The sequence below is a fragment of the Phocoena sinus genome, chromosome 1 (assembly GCF_008692025.1).
Source record: "Phocoena sinus isolate mPhoSin1 chromosome 1, mPhoSin1.pri, whole genome shotgun sequence".
In the NCBI taxonomy this organism is placed as follows: Eukaryota; Metazoa; Chordata; class Mammalia; order Artiodactyla; family Phocoenidae; genus Phocoena; species Phocoena sinus.
The window spans coordinates 110,241,996-110,259,093 of record NC_045763.1 but is presented as its reverse complement, the minus strand read 5'-3'; the positions used below and the strand labels follow the sequence as shown (position 1 = coordinate 110,259,093).

General features: G+C 38.3%; 1 protein-coding gene across 5 annotated transcripts in view; it reads left to right on the top strand.

Moving 5' to 3' along the window:
* ARNT (aryl hydrocarbon receptor nuclear translocator) overlaps positions 1-17,098 on the top strand; it is a 64,309-nt gene that overhangs the window by 19,041 nt on the left and 28,170 nt on the right. For 4 of the 5 annotated variants that reach the window (XM_032624997.1, XM_032624994.1, XM_032624993.1 and 1 more), the window contains exons 2-4: positions 5,817-5,928; positions 9,907-9,951; positions 14,845-14,889. In XM_032624997.1, the coding sequence (XP_032480888.1) occupies positions 5,817-5,928; positions 9,907-9,951; positions 14,845-14,889 (202 nt within the window). The remainder of the gene's footprint in view (positions 1-5,816; positions 5,929-9,906; positions 9,952-14,844; positions 14,890-17,098) is intronic. The other variant, XM_032624995.1, reaches the window with a different exon arrangement.

Here is a 17,098-nt window from a genome sequence, read left to right as displayed (position 1 = left end):
TTTGTATAAGGGGTCAAGGTTCATTTTTTTGCCTATGGATGTCTAGTTGCTCTAGCACCATTTGTTGAAAAGGCTATCTTTCCTCCATTGAATTGCTTTTGCACTTTTGTCAAAATCATTTGGGCACATTTGTGTGGGTCTGTTTCTGGATTCCATCGATCTAAGTGTCTGTCCGTTTGCCAGGGCCACACAGTCTTAATTGCTGTAGCTATATTAGAAGTCTTTCAGGTAGACTTTTCTCCCACTTTTTCTTTGTTTTAGCTATTATAGTTTCTTTACCTTCCTGTATAAATTTTAGAATGGTCATGTTTAATTTTTAATTTATTTTTATTTTTTTTGTGGTACACAGGCCTCTCACTGTTGTGGCCTCTCCCGTTGTGGAGCACGGGCTCTGGACGCGCAGGCTCAGTGGCCATGGCTCACGGGCCTAGCCGCTCCACGGCATGTGGGATCTTCCTGGACCGGGGCATGAACCTGTGTCCCCTGCATCGGCAGGCGGGCTCTCAACCACTGCGCCACCAGGGAAGCCTCATGTTTAATTTTTTTTTCTTTTGGTACGCGGGCCTCTCACTGCTGTGGCCTCTCCCGTTGCGGAGCACAGGCTCCAGACGCGCAGGCTCAGCGGCCATGGCTCATGGGCCCAGCCGCTCCGCAGCATGTGGGATCTTCCTGGACCGGGGCACAAACCCGTGTCCCCTGCATCGGCAGGCGGACTCTCAACCATTGCGCCACCAGGGAAGCCCTAATTTAAAAAAAATTTTTTTTAGTTAAAAACATTTTTTTTAATACAATTAGTTTTTTAGTTTTTTTTTTTTTAAACCATTAGTTTTTATTTATTTTTATTTTTGGCTGCGTTGGGTCTTCATTGCTGTGTGCGGGCTTTCTCTAGTTGCAGCGAACAGGGGCTACTCTTCATTGCAGTGCACAGGCTTCTCATTGCAGTGGTTTCTCTTGTTGTGGAGCATGGGCTCTAGGCATGCGGGCTTCAGTAGTTGAGGCACATGGGCTCAGTAGTTGTGGCTTGCAGGCTTAGTTGCTCCGTGGCATGTGGGATCTTCCCAGTCCAGGGATCGAACCTGTGTCCCCTGCATTGGCAGGCGGATTCTTAACCACTGTGTCACCAGGGAAGTCCCTAGAATGGTCATGTTTATATCTTCAAAAACATCTGGGTAGAATTTTGATAGGAATTGCATTAAACCTGTTTATCAGTTTGAAGAGAATTAACATCTTTTGTTGAGTCTTCCAATCCATGAACATGGTATGTCTCTCCATTTATTTAGGTCTTTGGTTCTTTGATCAGCATTCTTTCAGCACACAAATCTTGTGCCTGTTTGATAGATTTACACTTAAATATTTTTTCTTTTTTGAAGTGGTTATGAATGGTTTTATAGTTTAAATTTTGATGCCCATGTGTTAATTGCTAGTATATAGAAACACAGTTGATTTTTGTATATTTATTTTGTATACTGCAACTTTGTTGAATTCACTTATTTGTTCTAGGAAGGTTTTTTGTTTGTTTTCGTAGATTCCTTAGGATTTTCTGCAAAGACAATCATGTAATCTGCAAATGGGGACAGTTTTATTTTTTCCTTTCTGATCTGTATGCCTTCTATTTCCTTTTCCTGCACTTTTGCACAGGCTAGAACTTCCCACACTATGTTTAAATAAGTGATGAGAGTGAACATTTTTTCCTAGTTCCCAAATCTTAGGGAGAAAACATTGTCTTGCACCATTAAGTATAATATTAGCAGTAGTTTTTTTTCTTTCTTTTTGTAGATACTTTTATCAAGGTGAGGACGTTTCACTTTATTTTAATTTTTCTATGTTTTTATCAGAATGGGTATTGAATTTTAGCAAATACTTTTTATGCATAGGCTGATATGATCATGTTATTTTTCTTCTTAGCCAATTAATATGTTGATTGATTTTAAGTATTGAACCAGTTTACTTCCCTTGAATAAAACACATGGTCACGTTGTATAGTTCTTTAGCTATTGCTAAATTCTGTTTGCTAAAATTGCTAAATTTTATTTACTAATATTTTGTTAAGGATTTTTGCATCTATTTTCATGAGGAACATTGATCTCTAGTTTTTGTTTTGTTTTTCTACTGTCTTTGCCGGGTTTTTGTATCAGGGTAATACTAGCTTCAAAACATGAATTGGTAAGTGTCCCCTTCCTCAAATAGTTTCTGGAGGAGATTGTGTAGCATTGCTGTTAGTTCTTTAAATGTTTGGTAGCATTCTCCAGTGAAATCAGCTAGACCTAGAATTTTTTTTTTTTGAGAGTGCTTAAATTATGAATTCAGTTTTCTAATAGGTATGAGGCCATTCATATCAACTATGTTGTGTTCGAACAGTTGTTTTAGTTTGTATTTTTTAAGGAATTGATCCTTTTGGTCTAAGTTGTCAAATTTATGTGTGTAAGTTTTAGTATTCCTAATTATCTCTTAGATTTCTTCAGGGTCTCTAGTGATATCCCTGGGTTTTTTTTTCCTGATTTTGGTAGTTTGTGTGTTGTGTGTCTTGCTAGAGGTTTGTCAATTTTATTGATCTATTTAAAGAATTCTTTGTTTTATTTTTAAATTGTTTTTCTGTTTTAAAATTTTATTATTTTGTGTTTTCCATTATTTCCTTCCTTTTGCTTGCTTTGGGTTTATTTATTTATTTATCCTAGGTTCTTGAGGTGGAAGTTTAGATGATTTGACTTTTCCTCTTTTCTAATATAGCATTTTAATGACTATAGCTTCTGGGGTGTCCCACAAATTTTACCATCTTGTAATTTCATTAAAATTTTTTAAAAATAAATTTATTTATTTATTTATTTTTGGCTGTGTCGGGTCTTCGTTGCTGTGCATGGGCTTTCTCTAGTTGCAGCAAGTGGGGGCTGCTCTTTGTTGTAGTGCGTGAGCTTTTCATTGCAGTGGCTTCTCGTGTTGTGGAGCACGGGCTCTAGGCACATGGGCTTCACTAGTTGTGGCACATGGGTGGGCTCAGTAGTTGTGGCTTGCGGGCTGTAGAGTGCAGGCTCAGTAGTTGTGGTGCACGGGCTTAGTTGCTCCGCGGCATGTGGGATCCTCCCGGACCAGGGCTTGAACCTGTGTCCTCTGCATTGGCAGGCAGATTCTTAACCACTGCGCCACCAGGGAAGTCCCTCATTTTAATTTTAGTTCACTGTACTTTTTATTCCCTTTGAGACTTCCTCTTTGATTATTTAGAAATGTGTTATTTAATGTCCAAGTGAATGGAGATTGTCTTGTTTTCTTTCTATTACTGATTTCTAAATAGTTTGATTCCACTGTGGTTGGAGAATCCAATCTATGATTATTTTATTTATTTATTTGTTTTTTAAATTTTTGGCTGCACTGGGTCTTCCTTGCAGCGTGCGGGCTCTTCGTTGTGGGTTTCTCTCTAGTTGCGGGCTCAGGAGCATGTGGGCTCAGTAGTTGTGACACGCAGGCTTCTCTCTAGTTGTGGCTCGCAGTTTTGGTTGCCTCGTGGCATGTGGGATCTTAGTTCCTCTACCAGGGATCGAACCCGCATCCCCTGCATTGGAAGGCGGATTCTTCACCACTGGACCACCAGGGAATTCCCGCAATTCTTTTATACTTGTTGAGGTTTGTTTAAAGGCCCAGGATATGGTCTATCTTGGTATATGTTCTGGGAACACTTGAAAAGAATCTATATCTGCTGTTGTTGGGTGTAGTGTTTTTATAAATGTTAATTGGACCCTGTTGATTGAGGTATCATTGAGAACTTCTATATCTTTGCTGATTTTCTTTTTTTCTTTTAAGTTCTCTTTAATACTTATTTATTTTATTTTGGCTGTGTTGACTCTTAATTGAGGTATGCCGGATCTTTGTTGGCGGCATACCGGATCCTCCCCTGCGGTGCGGATTCCTCGTTGTGGCGCGCGAGCTTCTCTGTAGTTGTGGCGCATGGGTTGCAGAGCATGTGGGCTCTATAGTTGTGGCGTGTGGGCTCCAGAGCTCGTGGGCTCTGTAGTTTGCAGCACGCGGGCTCTCTAGTTGTGGCCTTGCAGCGCGCAGGCTTAGTTGCCCCGCAGCATGTGGGATCTTAGTTCCCTGACCAGGGATCAAACCCGCGTCCTCTGCATTGGAAGGTAGATTCTTAACCCCTGGACCACCAGGGAAGTCCCTGTTTAGCTATAGGTCTGCTGGTGACAAATCCTCCTTAGTTTTCCATCATCAGAGAATGTGTTGATTTCCCACTCATCTCTTAAACTTTTTTTTAATTTTTAAAAATTTTATTTATTTAATTTTGGCTGAAGCAAAAGTAGTATATGACATTTAATAAGAAAATTTTGTAAAATAAATTAATGGAGAATGGAGGACTTTCCTATTAGATAATTCAAATGTACTATAAAGCTGTAGTTATCAAACATGTTCAGTATTGACATAGGAGCTGGAAAATATATTAATACAGAATAAAAGTATAGAAAGAGATCAATTATTTGTAGACACCTAAAAGTAAAGTAAAGTAAGTAAAGTAGTAAAGTAAAAGTAAAGTAGTAAAGGAGTCATTTCCAATAAGTGAGGAAAGGATGGATTATCCCATAAATGATATTAGAATAATTATCTAACCATGTATAAGAAAATAATCAGAGTCCTGCCTTATGCCAGGTAGGCATAAGTAGTAAATTCCAGATGGATTAAAAATCTAAATGTGAAACACAAAAGTATTGTAAGAAAATATAGAAATAATCTCGAGGGTGGGGAGCTTTCCTAAGTAAGACAGAAATCCCGGAATTATTTAAGAAAACACTGATAAATTTTACAGCATAAAATTGTGAAATGTTATATATTTAAAGGCTAAGGTAGGTGATGAAAAAATATTTGTAATACATAACAGGCATATATTATCTTTTATATATTGATATCCTTTATATACTGATAGATCTTACAAATTCATTAGAAAAAGATATTCAGTATAAAAATATTAAAGATATGAAGAGTCAACTCATTGATTTCAGATGACTAATGTAGAAAGATACAAGAATTACAACAAATACTGTACCATTTTTACCTGTCAGGTTTGGTGAAATTAAAAAGTATAATATGCAGTTCTGATGAGGGAAATAGGTACTCTCATATCCTGTTAGTGGGAGCAAAAATTGTAGCAGGCTTTCTGGAACATAATTAGCCATGACCAAATGTGCCTGTTTTTGATCAGAGAGATAGGTGTATATAATCTGAGGGAAAAAATAAATAAAATGAGCTCAACTTAAAAAAAAAAACATTTATTTATTTATTTGGCTGCACTGGGTCTTCTTTGCAGCACGTGGGATCTAGTTCCTCGACCAGGGATCAAACCCAGGCCCCCTGCATTGGGAACGCAGAGTCTGCTCTGCCACCAGGGAAGTCCCTACTCTATATAATTTTTTTTGAGTATTGGAATTTAGGTGATTTTTTAAATTTTGGGTTTTTTTGTATTTTCCAAAAAAAATAAATCAGAGGAGCTAAGTTATGTATATTTGTTGCATTAGTGAAATATGTAAACCAATTTGTGTGTGTGTTTTAGATTAATATTATATCACTATTACCAGCTTTTAAAAGAGAAGGCTATAGAATATAGTGCTACCTCTTCCAAACTGTATGAAGTTGGGGGAATTGAAGTGTAGGGAAATCTTTTCCCAGGGTAAGAATTCAAGAAAAGCAGCCTGGACGTGAGCATTTGGGTTTTCTAGCAAACTCCTGAGATTTTATCCATAGCTTGAGCCTTTCTTCTAGCCAGTTTGATGATGATGATAAGCAAGAACAATCTTTTTAAAATCTGTATTTCTGTTTTTCTCTGACAGAAATGACGTCAGATGTACCATCACTGGGTCCAGCCATTGCCTCTGGAAACCCTGGGCCTGGGATTCAAGGTGGAGGAGCCATTGTCCAGAGGGCTATTAAGCGGCGACCAGGGTGAGTTTGAGTGTACTATGTTACAAACGTCTCTCCTTTAAACCAGCCTGATTTTGTTAGTCGCTGAACCATCTATTCCTAACCCTCTCACTTCTTCTGGCTACTTACTACACTCCTATCAGATAACTTTCTTTAATCCCTGGATTTTTCTTTGTATGGAATTGATGTCTTTATCTTAGTTTCTTACAAGGAGTTTTATTTTGTTTTTTAAAACAAAAATCTCTAAGAGGTAAAGGACTCTGGCTAAGCCCAAAGATTTCACCATTGCTGAGAAAATTTCACTGCTTTCATTAAGCTTTGTATCTGCATTCTCAAACTTTTTTTGGTAGGCCTTTTTTTTTTTCTTGGCTGCGTTGGGTCTTCGCTGCTGCACGTGGGCTTTCTCTAGTTGCAGCAGGCAGGGGCTACTCTTAGTAGCGGTGCATGGGCTTCTCATTGAGGTGGCTTCTCCTGTTGCGGAGCATGGGCTGTAGGTGCGTAGGCGTCAGTAGTTGCAGCACACGGGCTTAATAGTCACGACACAAGGGCTCTAGGGCGCGCGGGCTTCAGTAGTTGTGGTGCTCAGGCTCCGTAGTGGTGGCTTGCGGGCCCTAGAGCGCAGGCTCAGTAGTTGTGGTGCACGGGCTTAGTTGCTCCATGGCATGTGGGATCTTCCCAGACCAGGGATCGAACCTATGTCCCCTGCAGTGTGCCACCAGGGAAGTCCCTGGTAGGCTTTTTACTTTTCTGAATTTAGAGAATGCTGAACTGTAGAATATGTCTCCTTTAAGTTATTGATATGTTGCCTTGCTTGGAACCTAGAGTCCATTCAGTTCCAAAATTATTTATTAGATGACTCATTAGTGTAAGTCATTGTGCCGATTGCTACTAGGATACAAAGGTAAATAAGGCACAGTCTTCGTCTTTTAGTTGCTTATGTTCTGAAAGGGATAATCGTTACATGCATAAATAGAATTCAAGATAGAATATGCAAGGTTTGCTAAGAAGGGAACAAATACACTGCTGTGTGTTTCAGTGTATGGGAATACCACCATTGGTTGTTAGAAATTGGGAAAGGCTTCAGAAAAGAGGTTGCTTTAGAAAGGCCTGGAAGAATGGGTAGTATTTTACCTACTTTTTAAAGTATTAAAGTATTGAATTTCTTTTTCTTTCTTTTGCTTTTAATAATTATGTAGCTAGTGTTACAACTAGTCTTTAAGTTTCCTCTTACCAGTAGTAATGAAAGAGTGATCCCTGGGTTAAGGTGTTAACATGAGTAACATATTAAGACTTGCTATGTCTCCAAGAGCTTTATACATTTTAACTCATTTACTGAGGTATCTGGTGAATAAGTAACTTACCCAAGGTTTTGAAGCTAATAAGTGGAAGATCTATGATATGAACCTTGGGAGGTTAGCTTTTATTGTCTACTCTCTTAAACACAGTGTTATGGTTATATATAATAGCAAACAATTAGAAGCAGTATTATCAAAATTAGGGGATTCATTGAGAAAGTTGTATTGAAAATGTACAGCTATTAGAAGTGACAAATATGTATTGGTACAGAAAAATGTTTACAGTATATTGAGAAAAGAGGTTACAGGGGCTTCCCTGGTGGCACAGTGGTTAAGAATCCGCATGCCAATGCAGGGGACACGGGTTCAAGCCGTGGTCCAGAAGATCCCACATACCACGGAGCAACTAAGCCCATGTGCCACAACTACTGAGCCTGCGCTGTAGAGCCCACGAGCCACAACAGCTGAAGCCCGTGTGCCACAACTACTGAAGCCTGCACGCCTAGAGCCTGTGCTCTGCAACAAGAGCAGCCACCACAATGAGAAGCCCTCGCACCACAATGAAGAGTAGCCCCCGCTCACCGTGACTAGAGAAAGGCACACAGCAACAGAAGACCCAACGCAGCCAATAAATAAATAAATAAAATATATTTTAAAAAAAGAATAAAATGGGGCTTCCCTGGTGGCGCAGTGCAGGGGACACGGGTTCGTGCCCTGGTCCAGGAAGATCCCACATGCCGCAGAGTGGCTGGGCCCGTGAGCCATGGCCGGAGCCTGTGCTCCACAACGGGAGAGGCCACAACAGTGAGAGGCCCGCGTACTGCAAAAAAAAAAAAAAAAAAAGAAATAAAAAAGGTTACAGTGTATGTAATATACCAACTCTATCAGAAAAAAATATATAAATAACGTGTGCATAGCAAAAAAACTGAAAGGATACTCATCAGATGTTATGGGTGATGGGATTATGGGTGATTTATTTTTTCTTTTGTTTTTAGTTATTTCTAGATTTTCTGAAGTAAGTGTGTTTTATTGATAATCAGGAAAATATATTAAAAGAAATATACATTTTTTAAAAGAAAGATTGGAAAATATAGAAAGAAGACTAAAGAGCAATAATCCTACTATCCAAAGTCATCTCCCATCAGTTTTTTTTAGTGTAATTACTTCATTCTTTATTCTATGTGTAGATTTCTTTAAATAGTTATAATCATATAATTATGTAGGTTTATATAGCCTGGTCTTTTCACCTAATTGTATACAATAACCTTTTTTCCATATTGTCACATATGCTATAGAAACATAATTTAAAATACTTACATAGAGGGGATGTACTTAATTGCTATTTTGGGACATTTAAACTGTTTTGAAGATTCGCTGTTATATATAATGCTTAATGAATATCTTTGTATATAATTTTTTTTCTCTGAGTTATTTCTTTAGGATAGATTCTTAGAAGTGGAGTTATTGGGTAAATAGGTAGACTTTGACAGGTGATCTGGGGCTACAGAGAGGAAGAAGAATGGACACTTTCAGGGTTGATGCTATGTACTTCATATATAACCCATTTAGAGGCCCATAATATCAGGTTATCACAGTAGTAGAGATGCCAAGATCATTGGGTTAAGGTGGTAACATGAGTAATGTTTTAGTTTAATGGAGTATAGAGATTAATAGGAGATTGGCCTATCTTGTTACCTATAATCTTGCCTAATCCCTTGAAATGAAAGTCACCTCTGCTTTTACTAAACATTTAAAGTTTATTGATTGTGCTCTCCATATGAAGCTTTCTCATTCTCACTTATATATTTTATTTGTCTAGGCAAAGAATCCCTTGAGGGCGTCTTTTGTTTTCACCTCATCTAGCACAGTATCCGGAATGTAGCATATATTACTTGTTCATTAGGTGAATGAAGGAGAGAAACATCATTTAACAACCTTCGGGGAATTCCCTGTTGGTTCAGTGGTTAGAAATCCGCGCTTTCACTGCTGAGGACACGGGTTCAATCCTGGGTTCAGTCCCTTGGGAACTAAGATCCCACAAGCTGTGCAGCGCAGCCAAAAAACAACCAACCAACCAACCAGCCAACCTCCAGAGGTCTTAAAATCACTCCTTATGGAACATCACTGTTTTGAGAGATGTTTCAGAGAGCTTAACATAGCCTAAGGCAGACTATAGAAATGAAAAATGGTCCTGAATTATTCATATTAATTTTTTCTTGTCTTTTTGAGTTGATCCTGCTCCTTTTGTAGAGGTTGTACTGTGATATAAAACTTTGGCAAAGGTGGATTGCTACCCTAGGAAAATGAAAGGTAGCAATAGGTATTCTTTTTTTTTTTTTTCTTTTTGCGGTACGCGGGCCTCTCACTGTCATGGCCTCTCTCGTTGCAGAGCATAGGCTCACAGGCCTAGCCGCAACGCGGCATGTGGGGTCTTCCCGGACCGGGGCACAAACCCGTGTCCCCTGCATCGGCAGGCGGACTCTCAACCACTGCGCCACCAGGGAAGCCCCGGTTATTCCCTTTTGATTGGCTAATTTCTTTGCCCAGTTTGGTACAACAGGAAGAGGTAATATACCTTTACTTATTCCACTTCCTCTTTTCCTTCTTCCATCTGAGTGGGTGTTCAGATAGCTTGTAGATTTGAATTTTTTTAATGTTCTGCATTTTCAATAGGCTTATAATATTTTTTGTTGGCTTTCCCCAGATTGGATTTTGATGATGATGGAGAAGGGAACAGTAAATTTTTGAGGTAAGATCTTAAAAAACTTTCTCTAGATTTCTGATATTAAAAATTATTTCATTATCTTTATATTTCTGACTCATAATATTTTTGTCTTTAGGCCTAAGGAGAGTGCTTCACCCTAAAACTAAAGTTACCTATTACATTATACCCCATAAAATTTTCAAGCATTCTGGTAATAACTCCAGAGGAAAGAGCTCAATGAGGGGAGAGCAGAGAATTTACAAGACCCTCTGTGTCAGTTATCTATTGTTGTGTGGCTTAAAAAGAACAATGATTTATTATTTCTCACAATTCTGTGGATTGGTTAGATGGTTATTCTGCTGATCTTGCCTAGACTCACTCATAAGACTGCATTCAGCTGCCTTGTCAGCTGGGAACTGGACTCAGCTGATAAGGCTGGGTATCTCTTTCTTTGTGGTCTTTTATCCTTAAGGAGGGCAGACTGAGTGTCTTTACATGATGATGGCTGCAATCCAAAGGGCAGGTCCCAGTCTAAATGCTTATCAAGCTATTGCTTTGGATTGACATTTGCTGTTGTCCCATTGGCTAAAGCAAGTCATATGTCTGAGTTCTGATTCAGTACAGGATGGTGCTATACCAGGTAGTGAATACTGCAAGGTGTAATTAGTTTGGGGGTCATTAATGTACTAATCTTTCATGCCCTCTAATACTCACTGACTTCTCCTACAGAGCAGGAATTGGAATTTGTATCTTTGAGTAGTGAATCTTCTGGAGAACTGAAAATGGACTTTTCAGTATATTGATGAAGGAGTTTTTTCAGAAAAGGGAAATTTTTATTTTTGCTTAAGACCAGTCACTTGGCTTTGTTTTTAAGTAAGGAAAGCAATAAGAGTCAAAGAATGGAAGATAACCTTGACTGCAACCTGCCTTTTTTCTTTTCAAATTTGAAAATATTACCTAGGTAGTGTCTACATTGCAGAATAACAAATATTTGAGAAATAAATAAAGGAGCCTTATTTTTTAAACAATTTATTTTATTATGTGAGTGCCCAGGCTTCATTATTTGTTTGTTTTATTAACTAAGTTCTTAAAAGAAATATAAACATTATATTGCAAAATTTTTAAACAGTGCAGAGTTATATGTAATGAAAGTACATCTTCCCTCACTTCAGACCTTCAGAATCCTTCCCCTTAGACAATTATAGTTTCCAGTTTATTAAGTATCCTTCCAGAAATATTCAGTGCATATGTAAGTGTATTTAAATGCACATATATGTGTGCACATACACACACTGTCTCCTCAGTTTTTGTTTTTACACAGAGGATGCCCATATTGTAAATTGCTTGCCATTGTTTAGTTTTGTAATGCTTAGTTTAGTCAGTTACATCGATCTGTGTATTTTTTTTAATATCGATGTTGTTTTTGCAATGTTTAAAGTGAAAGCTTGTGTTTCTAGCTACTGCCTAGTCGCGGAACACTGCCATATATTCTTGAAAACAACAACCATGGCTTGGCCACCATAAAGAGATAGTTGCAAAATATTGGAGAAAGCAATTCTCCAGGAGAGCTCTTTAGACTTAATGAGTGTCAACAAATGTGAAGAGGGGTAGAGATTTCAATTTCTGTTCAAGAATAGACTTTTTTCATACACTTCCATTGGGAATTCCTCCAATTAGGAATCCCTAATTATAATGATAAATACTGTTAGTGGAACTGTGTTGTGCATATGAATGAGATAGAGGTAACCACTAGTCTTATTTATACCTATCAGTTAGCTCTATCCCTGAGTCATTGCTTCCATTTCCACAAAATCTGGTAGTCACAAACTATATGCAAATTTAAAAAGGTTTATTTGTCTTTTCCCCAACCATAAAAAAAGGTTTTCATAATTCATCTTACCAAGTAGGTCATTATGCCCAAGTGAGGCATCACCAATTTTTTTTATTTGACCATCGGTACTTTTTTATTTTGGCCTCGTGGCTTGTGGGATCTTAGTTCCCCAACCAGGGATTGAACCCATGTCTCCTGCAGTGGAAGCATGGAGTCCTAACCACTGGACCGCCAGGGAATTCCCAGTATTTTTTTTTTTTTTAATTGGAATTCTCCACTTTGGTCAATGAGTGAAAGTCTTATTTGCGTTGTATCTGTAAATCAATATTAAATCTCCTTGGTGGATGAAAGCTGTAATTTATTACCTCTTTTCATCATTTTGTTCAAGTGTCATTTTTTTTAAAAATTCATTTTTTAAATTTATTTATTTTTGGCTGCATTGGGTCTTCATTGCTGTGCGTGGGCTTTCTCTAGTTGCGGCGAGCGGGGGCCACTCTTCATTGTGGTGCACATGCTTCTCATTGCAGCGGCTTCTCTTGTTGCAGAGCACAGACAATAGAGAGATATAGGCTATATATAACGCTATAGGCGTGCGGGCTTTAGTAGTTGTGGCACACAGGCTCTACTAACTAACTAACTACTGATAGCTGTGGCTCGTGGGCTCTAGAATGCAGGCTCGGTATTTGTGGCACACAGGCTTAGTTGCTCTGTGGCATGTGAGATCTTCTGGGACCAGGGTTCGAACCTGTGTCCCCTGCGTTGGCAGGCGGATTCTTAACCACTGTGCAACCAGTGAAGTCCCAAGTGTCATTTTGTTATATTCTCCAGACAACATCTATAAAATAATTTTTTTTTAAACAGAAGAAATTAATTTTCTTACAGTTCTAGAGGCTGGAAGTCTGGGGTCAAGGTGCCAGTGTGGTTGGGCTCTGGTGAGAGCTCTCTTCTTGGCTTGCAGATGGTTGCTTTCTTGTTGTGTCCTCACACAACAGAGGAAGAGGATGAGGAAGAGGAGTAAGAGAGAAAAAGAGAGAGAGAGAGACCATAAAATAATTTTTAAGAATATAAAGGCTTTGAAATTCTAGGTACAATATTAGAGTTGCTAGTATCTAGAATGCTTCTCAAATTCAAACAAATGCATGTACAAATCCACCAGGGGTTCTTGATAAGATAGAGATTATAATTCATTAGGTCTGTGGTAGTACCCAAGATTCTGCATTCTAATAGATTCCTAAGTGATGCTGCTGCTTCTTGTCCACTGACCACACTTTGAGTAGCAAATATCTGCAAGATTCATTCTTGAGATTCAAAATTAATATGAAAGGACTTCCCTGGTAGTGCAGTGGTTAAGAATCCGCCTGCCAGTGCAGGGGACATGGGTTCGAGCCCTGGTCCGGGAAAATCCCACATGCCGCGGAGCAACTAAGCCTGTGCACTGCAGCTACTGAGCCCATGTGCCACAACTACTGAAGCCTGCGTGCTTAGAGTCCGTGCTCCGCAACAAGAGAAGCCACCGCAGTGAGAAGCCCACACACTGCAACGAAAAGTAGCCCCTGCTTGCCGCAACTAGAGAAAGCCTGTGCACAGCAACGAAGACCCAACGCAGCCAAAAGTAAATTAAAACAAACAAACAAACAAAATTAATATGTAAATTATAGGTCTCTTTTTTCAGCTTAGATCACTGTTTTCATTAAAAGTTTGTAGTGGGCTTCCCTGGTGGCGCAGTGGTTGAGAGTCCGCCTGCCAATGCAGGGGACACGGGTTCGTGCCCCAGTCCGGGAAGATCCCACATGCTGCAGAGCAGTTGGACCCGTGAGCCATGGCCGCTGAGCCTGTGCGTCCGGAGCCTGTGCTCCGCAACGGGAGAGGCCACAACAGTGAGAGGCCCGCGTACCACACACACACAAAAAAATGATAATTTCCATGATACTTGAAAAACTCCTGCAACTCAATAACAAAAAAACAAGCTGATTAAAAAATGGGCAAAGGACTTTTAATAGACATGTCTCCAAAGAAGATACACAAATGGCCAAAAAGCATATGGAAAGATGCTCATGATCACTAATCAGAGAAATGTAAATCAAAACCACAATGAGTAGGCCATTAGGCTCGCCACCATCAAAAAACGCAGAAAATAACAAGTGTTGGTGAGGATATGGGGGAATTGGAACTCTTGTGTACTGTGGGTGGGAATGTAAAATGGTGCGGCCACTTTGGAGGAACATTAAAAACAGAATTATCATATGATCCAGCAGTGCCACTTCTGGTGATATATCCAAAAGAATTGAAAGCAGGATCTTGGAGAGATATTTGCACACTCATGTTCACTGCCCGATTTTTCATAGTAGCTGAGAGGTGGAAGCACCCCAAATATCCATTGACAAATGAATAGATAAAGAAATGTGGTATATACAGCTAGTGGAATATTATTCAGCCTTAAAAAAGAAGGAAGTTCTATCACATACTACAACGTGGGTGAACCTTGAGGACATTATACTAAATGAAATGAGCCAGTCACAAAAAGATAAATACTGTACGATTTCACTTATATGAGGATCTAAAGTAGCCGAAATCAGAGAGACAGAAAGTAGAATGGTGGTTGCCAGGAGCTGGGCTTGGGATGGGGGCGGGGAGAGTGGGAGGATGGTGTTCAGTAGCTATAGAATTTCAGTTTTTCAAGGTGAAAAAGTTCTAGAGATATTTTGTACAACAGTGTGAACATATTGTGGTTAGCACTACTGAATTGTACACTTAAAAATGGTTAAGATGGTAAATTTTGTGTTACACGGTTTTTGCCATAATTAATGAAAAACAAAAACAAAACAATCCCTAACCTCAGTGGTGTTGACAGGGTAGTCAGCTGTGCCCTCATGAGATCATCATCTTTTTTTGGAGTGTCTGATAAGTAAGAGTAAAGGACACATTAGAAACCTAGTCATGGGTTTTTAAGTTCTGTGGGATGCTGTTATTATCTCTATTGTTTTGTGATGCCTTTTCATTGGCTTTTTTTATTGAATATTTTTTACCCCTTTCTAGTTTTCCTTTCAGAGTGAAATAGATATAACAAGTGTAATGCCTTGGACTAAGCCCCTTTTTTTCTCCTTCAGGTGTGATGACGATCAGATGTCTAATGATAAGGAGCGGTTTGCCAGGTAATGTAGTAGAGCATCTTGGTCCTTGTCGTGGGACCAGGCAATTCAAAAATACTGAGTTTTGATTTTATCTCAGTGAGAGTTAATTTCTCTATCCAGTCTGTTTCTTCTTCTGAAAGCTGTTGAAATTTAGTATTATACTTGTTGTTTACATTCGGGTAACAGGGCTTCAGACTTATGGCTTCAAACTAATGGTATATTTTACCCGGTGTTTTTATGTATGTGTTAGATAGCTATACAGTGTGCTTGCTGGGTGTCCACAGGAACACAAACAATATGAATTTCTTTGTTGCATTTATTATTAAGTGGATCTACAAAATCTGTATAGATGATGGTTTTATTCTTTTAAAAATAACAGCAAAGAAATGATTTATGTGAAGACTGGAGTTTTTATTGAAAAAATATGTTTATCTGTCAAGAGGATGAAAAATAATGTGCTTTATTAAACAGATCCTTCTCAAGTCAAATATTGGTTTATTTTTAGAAAGTTTATTCTATATATTATTAAGTAGTAAGTTATTTGTTTTTTAAATATCGAGTTTGCAGCCCCCTCAGAAAAATGAATAATCCCAAATCTAGTGCTTAACTAATAAGCATTTACTATTTATTCATTGCTGATACTGCTGGTCTGGGGCCCATACATTGAGAACAATTGATGTAGAGGGCTAAGAAATATCAGTCAGAGTAGTTTAAAACTACTCTGAAGCAGTGAGATGCCATCATAAGCTTTGAATGAGATGCTAATATATAAAATGCATATGGGATTTTTCTCTAATAGCAGTATATAGGACTGATTAAACAGAAGCACTGTAGTCAGGGAGGTAGATATGAGGCTATAGAAATAATAAGACAGTGATAAAATCGTGAGGGCCTGGGCTAGAATGGTGGCAATGACAGTAGGAAAGGAGTGAATTTAAGAGGTTTTTGAAGAATTTGTTTATCGAAGTAGATACTTGTAAACATTTTAGGATGTGGACCATCTCTAAAATGAGAAGTTAATAATAGGGATTTGGGGAGTAGTTTTCCAAAAGCTGCATTAGAAAGTGAAGCCATCAAATAGTAGTGGTGGTGGTACAGGTTCATAGTCTCTTGACTGAAATTCCTAAAAGCTATGAAAACATGACCTGAACTGTTTTAGACTTCATTTGTCTTGCTTAATGTGAATATTTATACATTCATGTATTTCACTCGGAAATATTAGAGTGGGTAAGGGATTATGGATCTGTAGGGGTAGGAGTAGTAATAGGAATTTTTGATATTTAACTTTCAAACAAAAGAACTCATTTCTTTTTCTTTTTTTTTTTCTTTTTGGCTACACTGTGTGGCTTGTGGTATCTTAGTTCGCTGACCAGGGGTTGAACCTGTGCCCTCAGCAGTGAAAGTGTGGAGTCCTAACCACTGGACTTCCAGGGAATTCCCAGAACTCATTTCTTTAAGATATAATTTGTTAAGCTAGTTCACCTCACATATCCTCCTTCGGAATTCAGTTAGAGGGTCTTTAGAAGCTTAAATGAATTTTCCCAACTTTTTGAAAAAATGATTTGTAGTTTGTTAAGGAATTATAACAACCCAATGAACATGAAACTTCACTTAATATCACTGTTTTCTTTCTCTTCTGGTAAGTATGCATAAGTTTTCACATGGTTCTTATCATTATTGTGTTATTTTTTGTCTCTTTTTTTCCCTGCTGGCCATTTTTTAGAAACTTTCCCATATATTGATAAAGTCATTATACTTGTCATTTTTAATAGCTAGTCTTTCAGCCTGTTATGTCATACTTAGACTTTTTTTGTTACTCTATTTGTTGTTAATCTCTTTATATTTATATATATATATATTTAAGATAGAATTGATTACTGATAAACTGGCCTACCAACACCTTGTTTCTTCAGCTGTCACCAACCCTTATAGTATTTTAGTTATCCAGAGAAATTTAGTGATAATCTTTGTAGCCCCCTCCAGGGAGGGGGAGTTGATACTAGGATCTAGTAATGTTATGGCTTTATTGCAGAGAAATGGGAAAGTGACTGAATAGAAATTTACTACTTTAGGATCAAATCATTGATAGGGAATATATCAGAAACTTAGCTCTTAGTTTTATTTATGTAATTTCTCCAGTGAAGCTGTTTGGTTATTTTGTCTGTGAGTGCATGTGTGCTATATGTGTGTTATAGAAAGATTGTGATCACTTGTTTGACATTCTTATCAT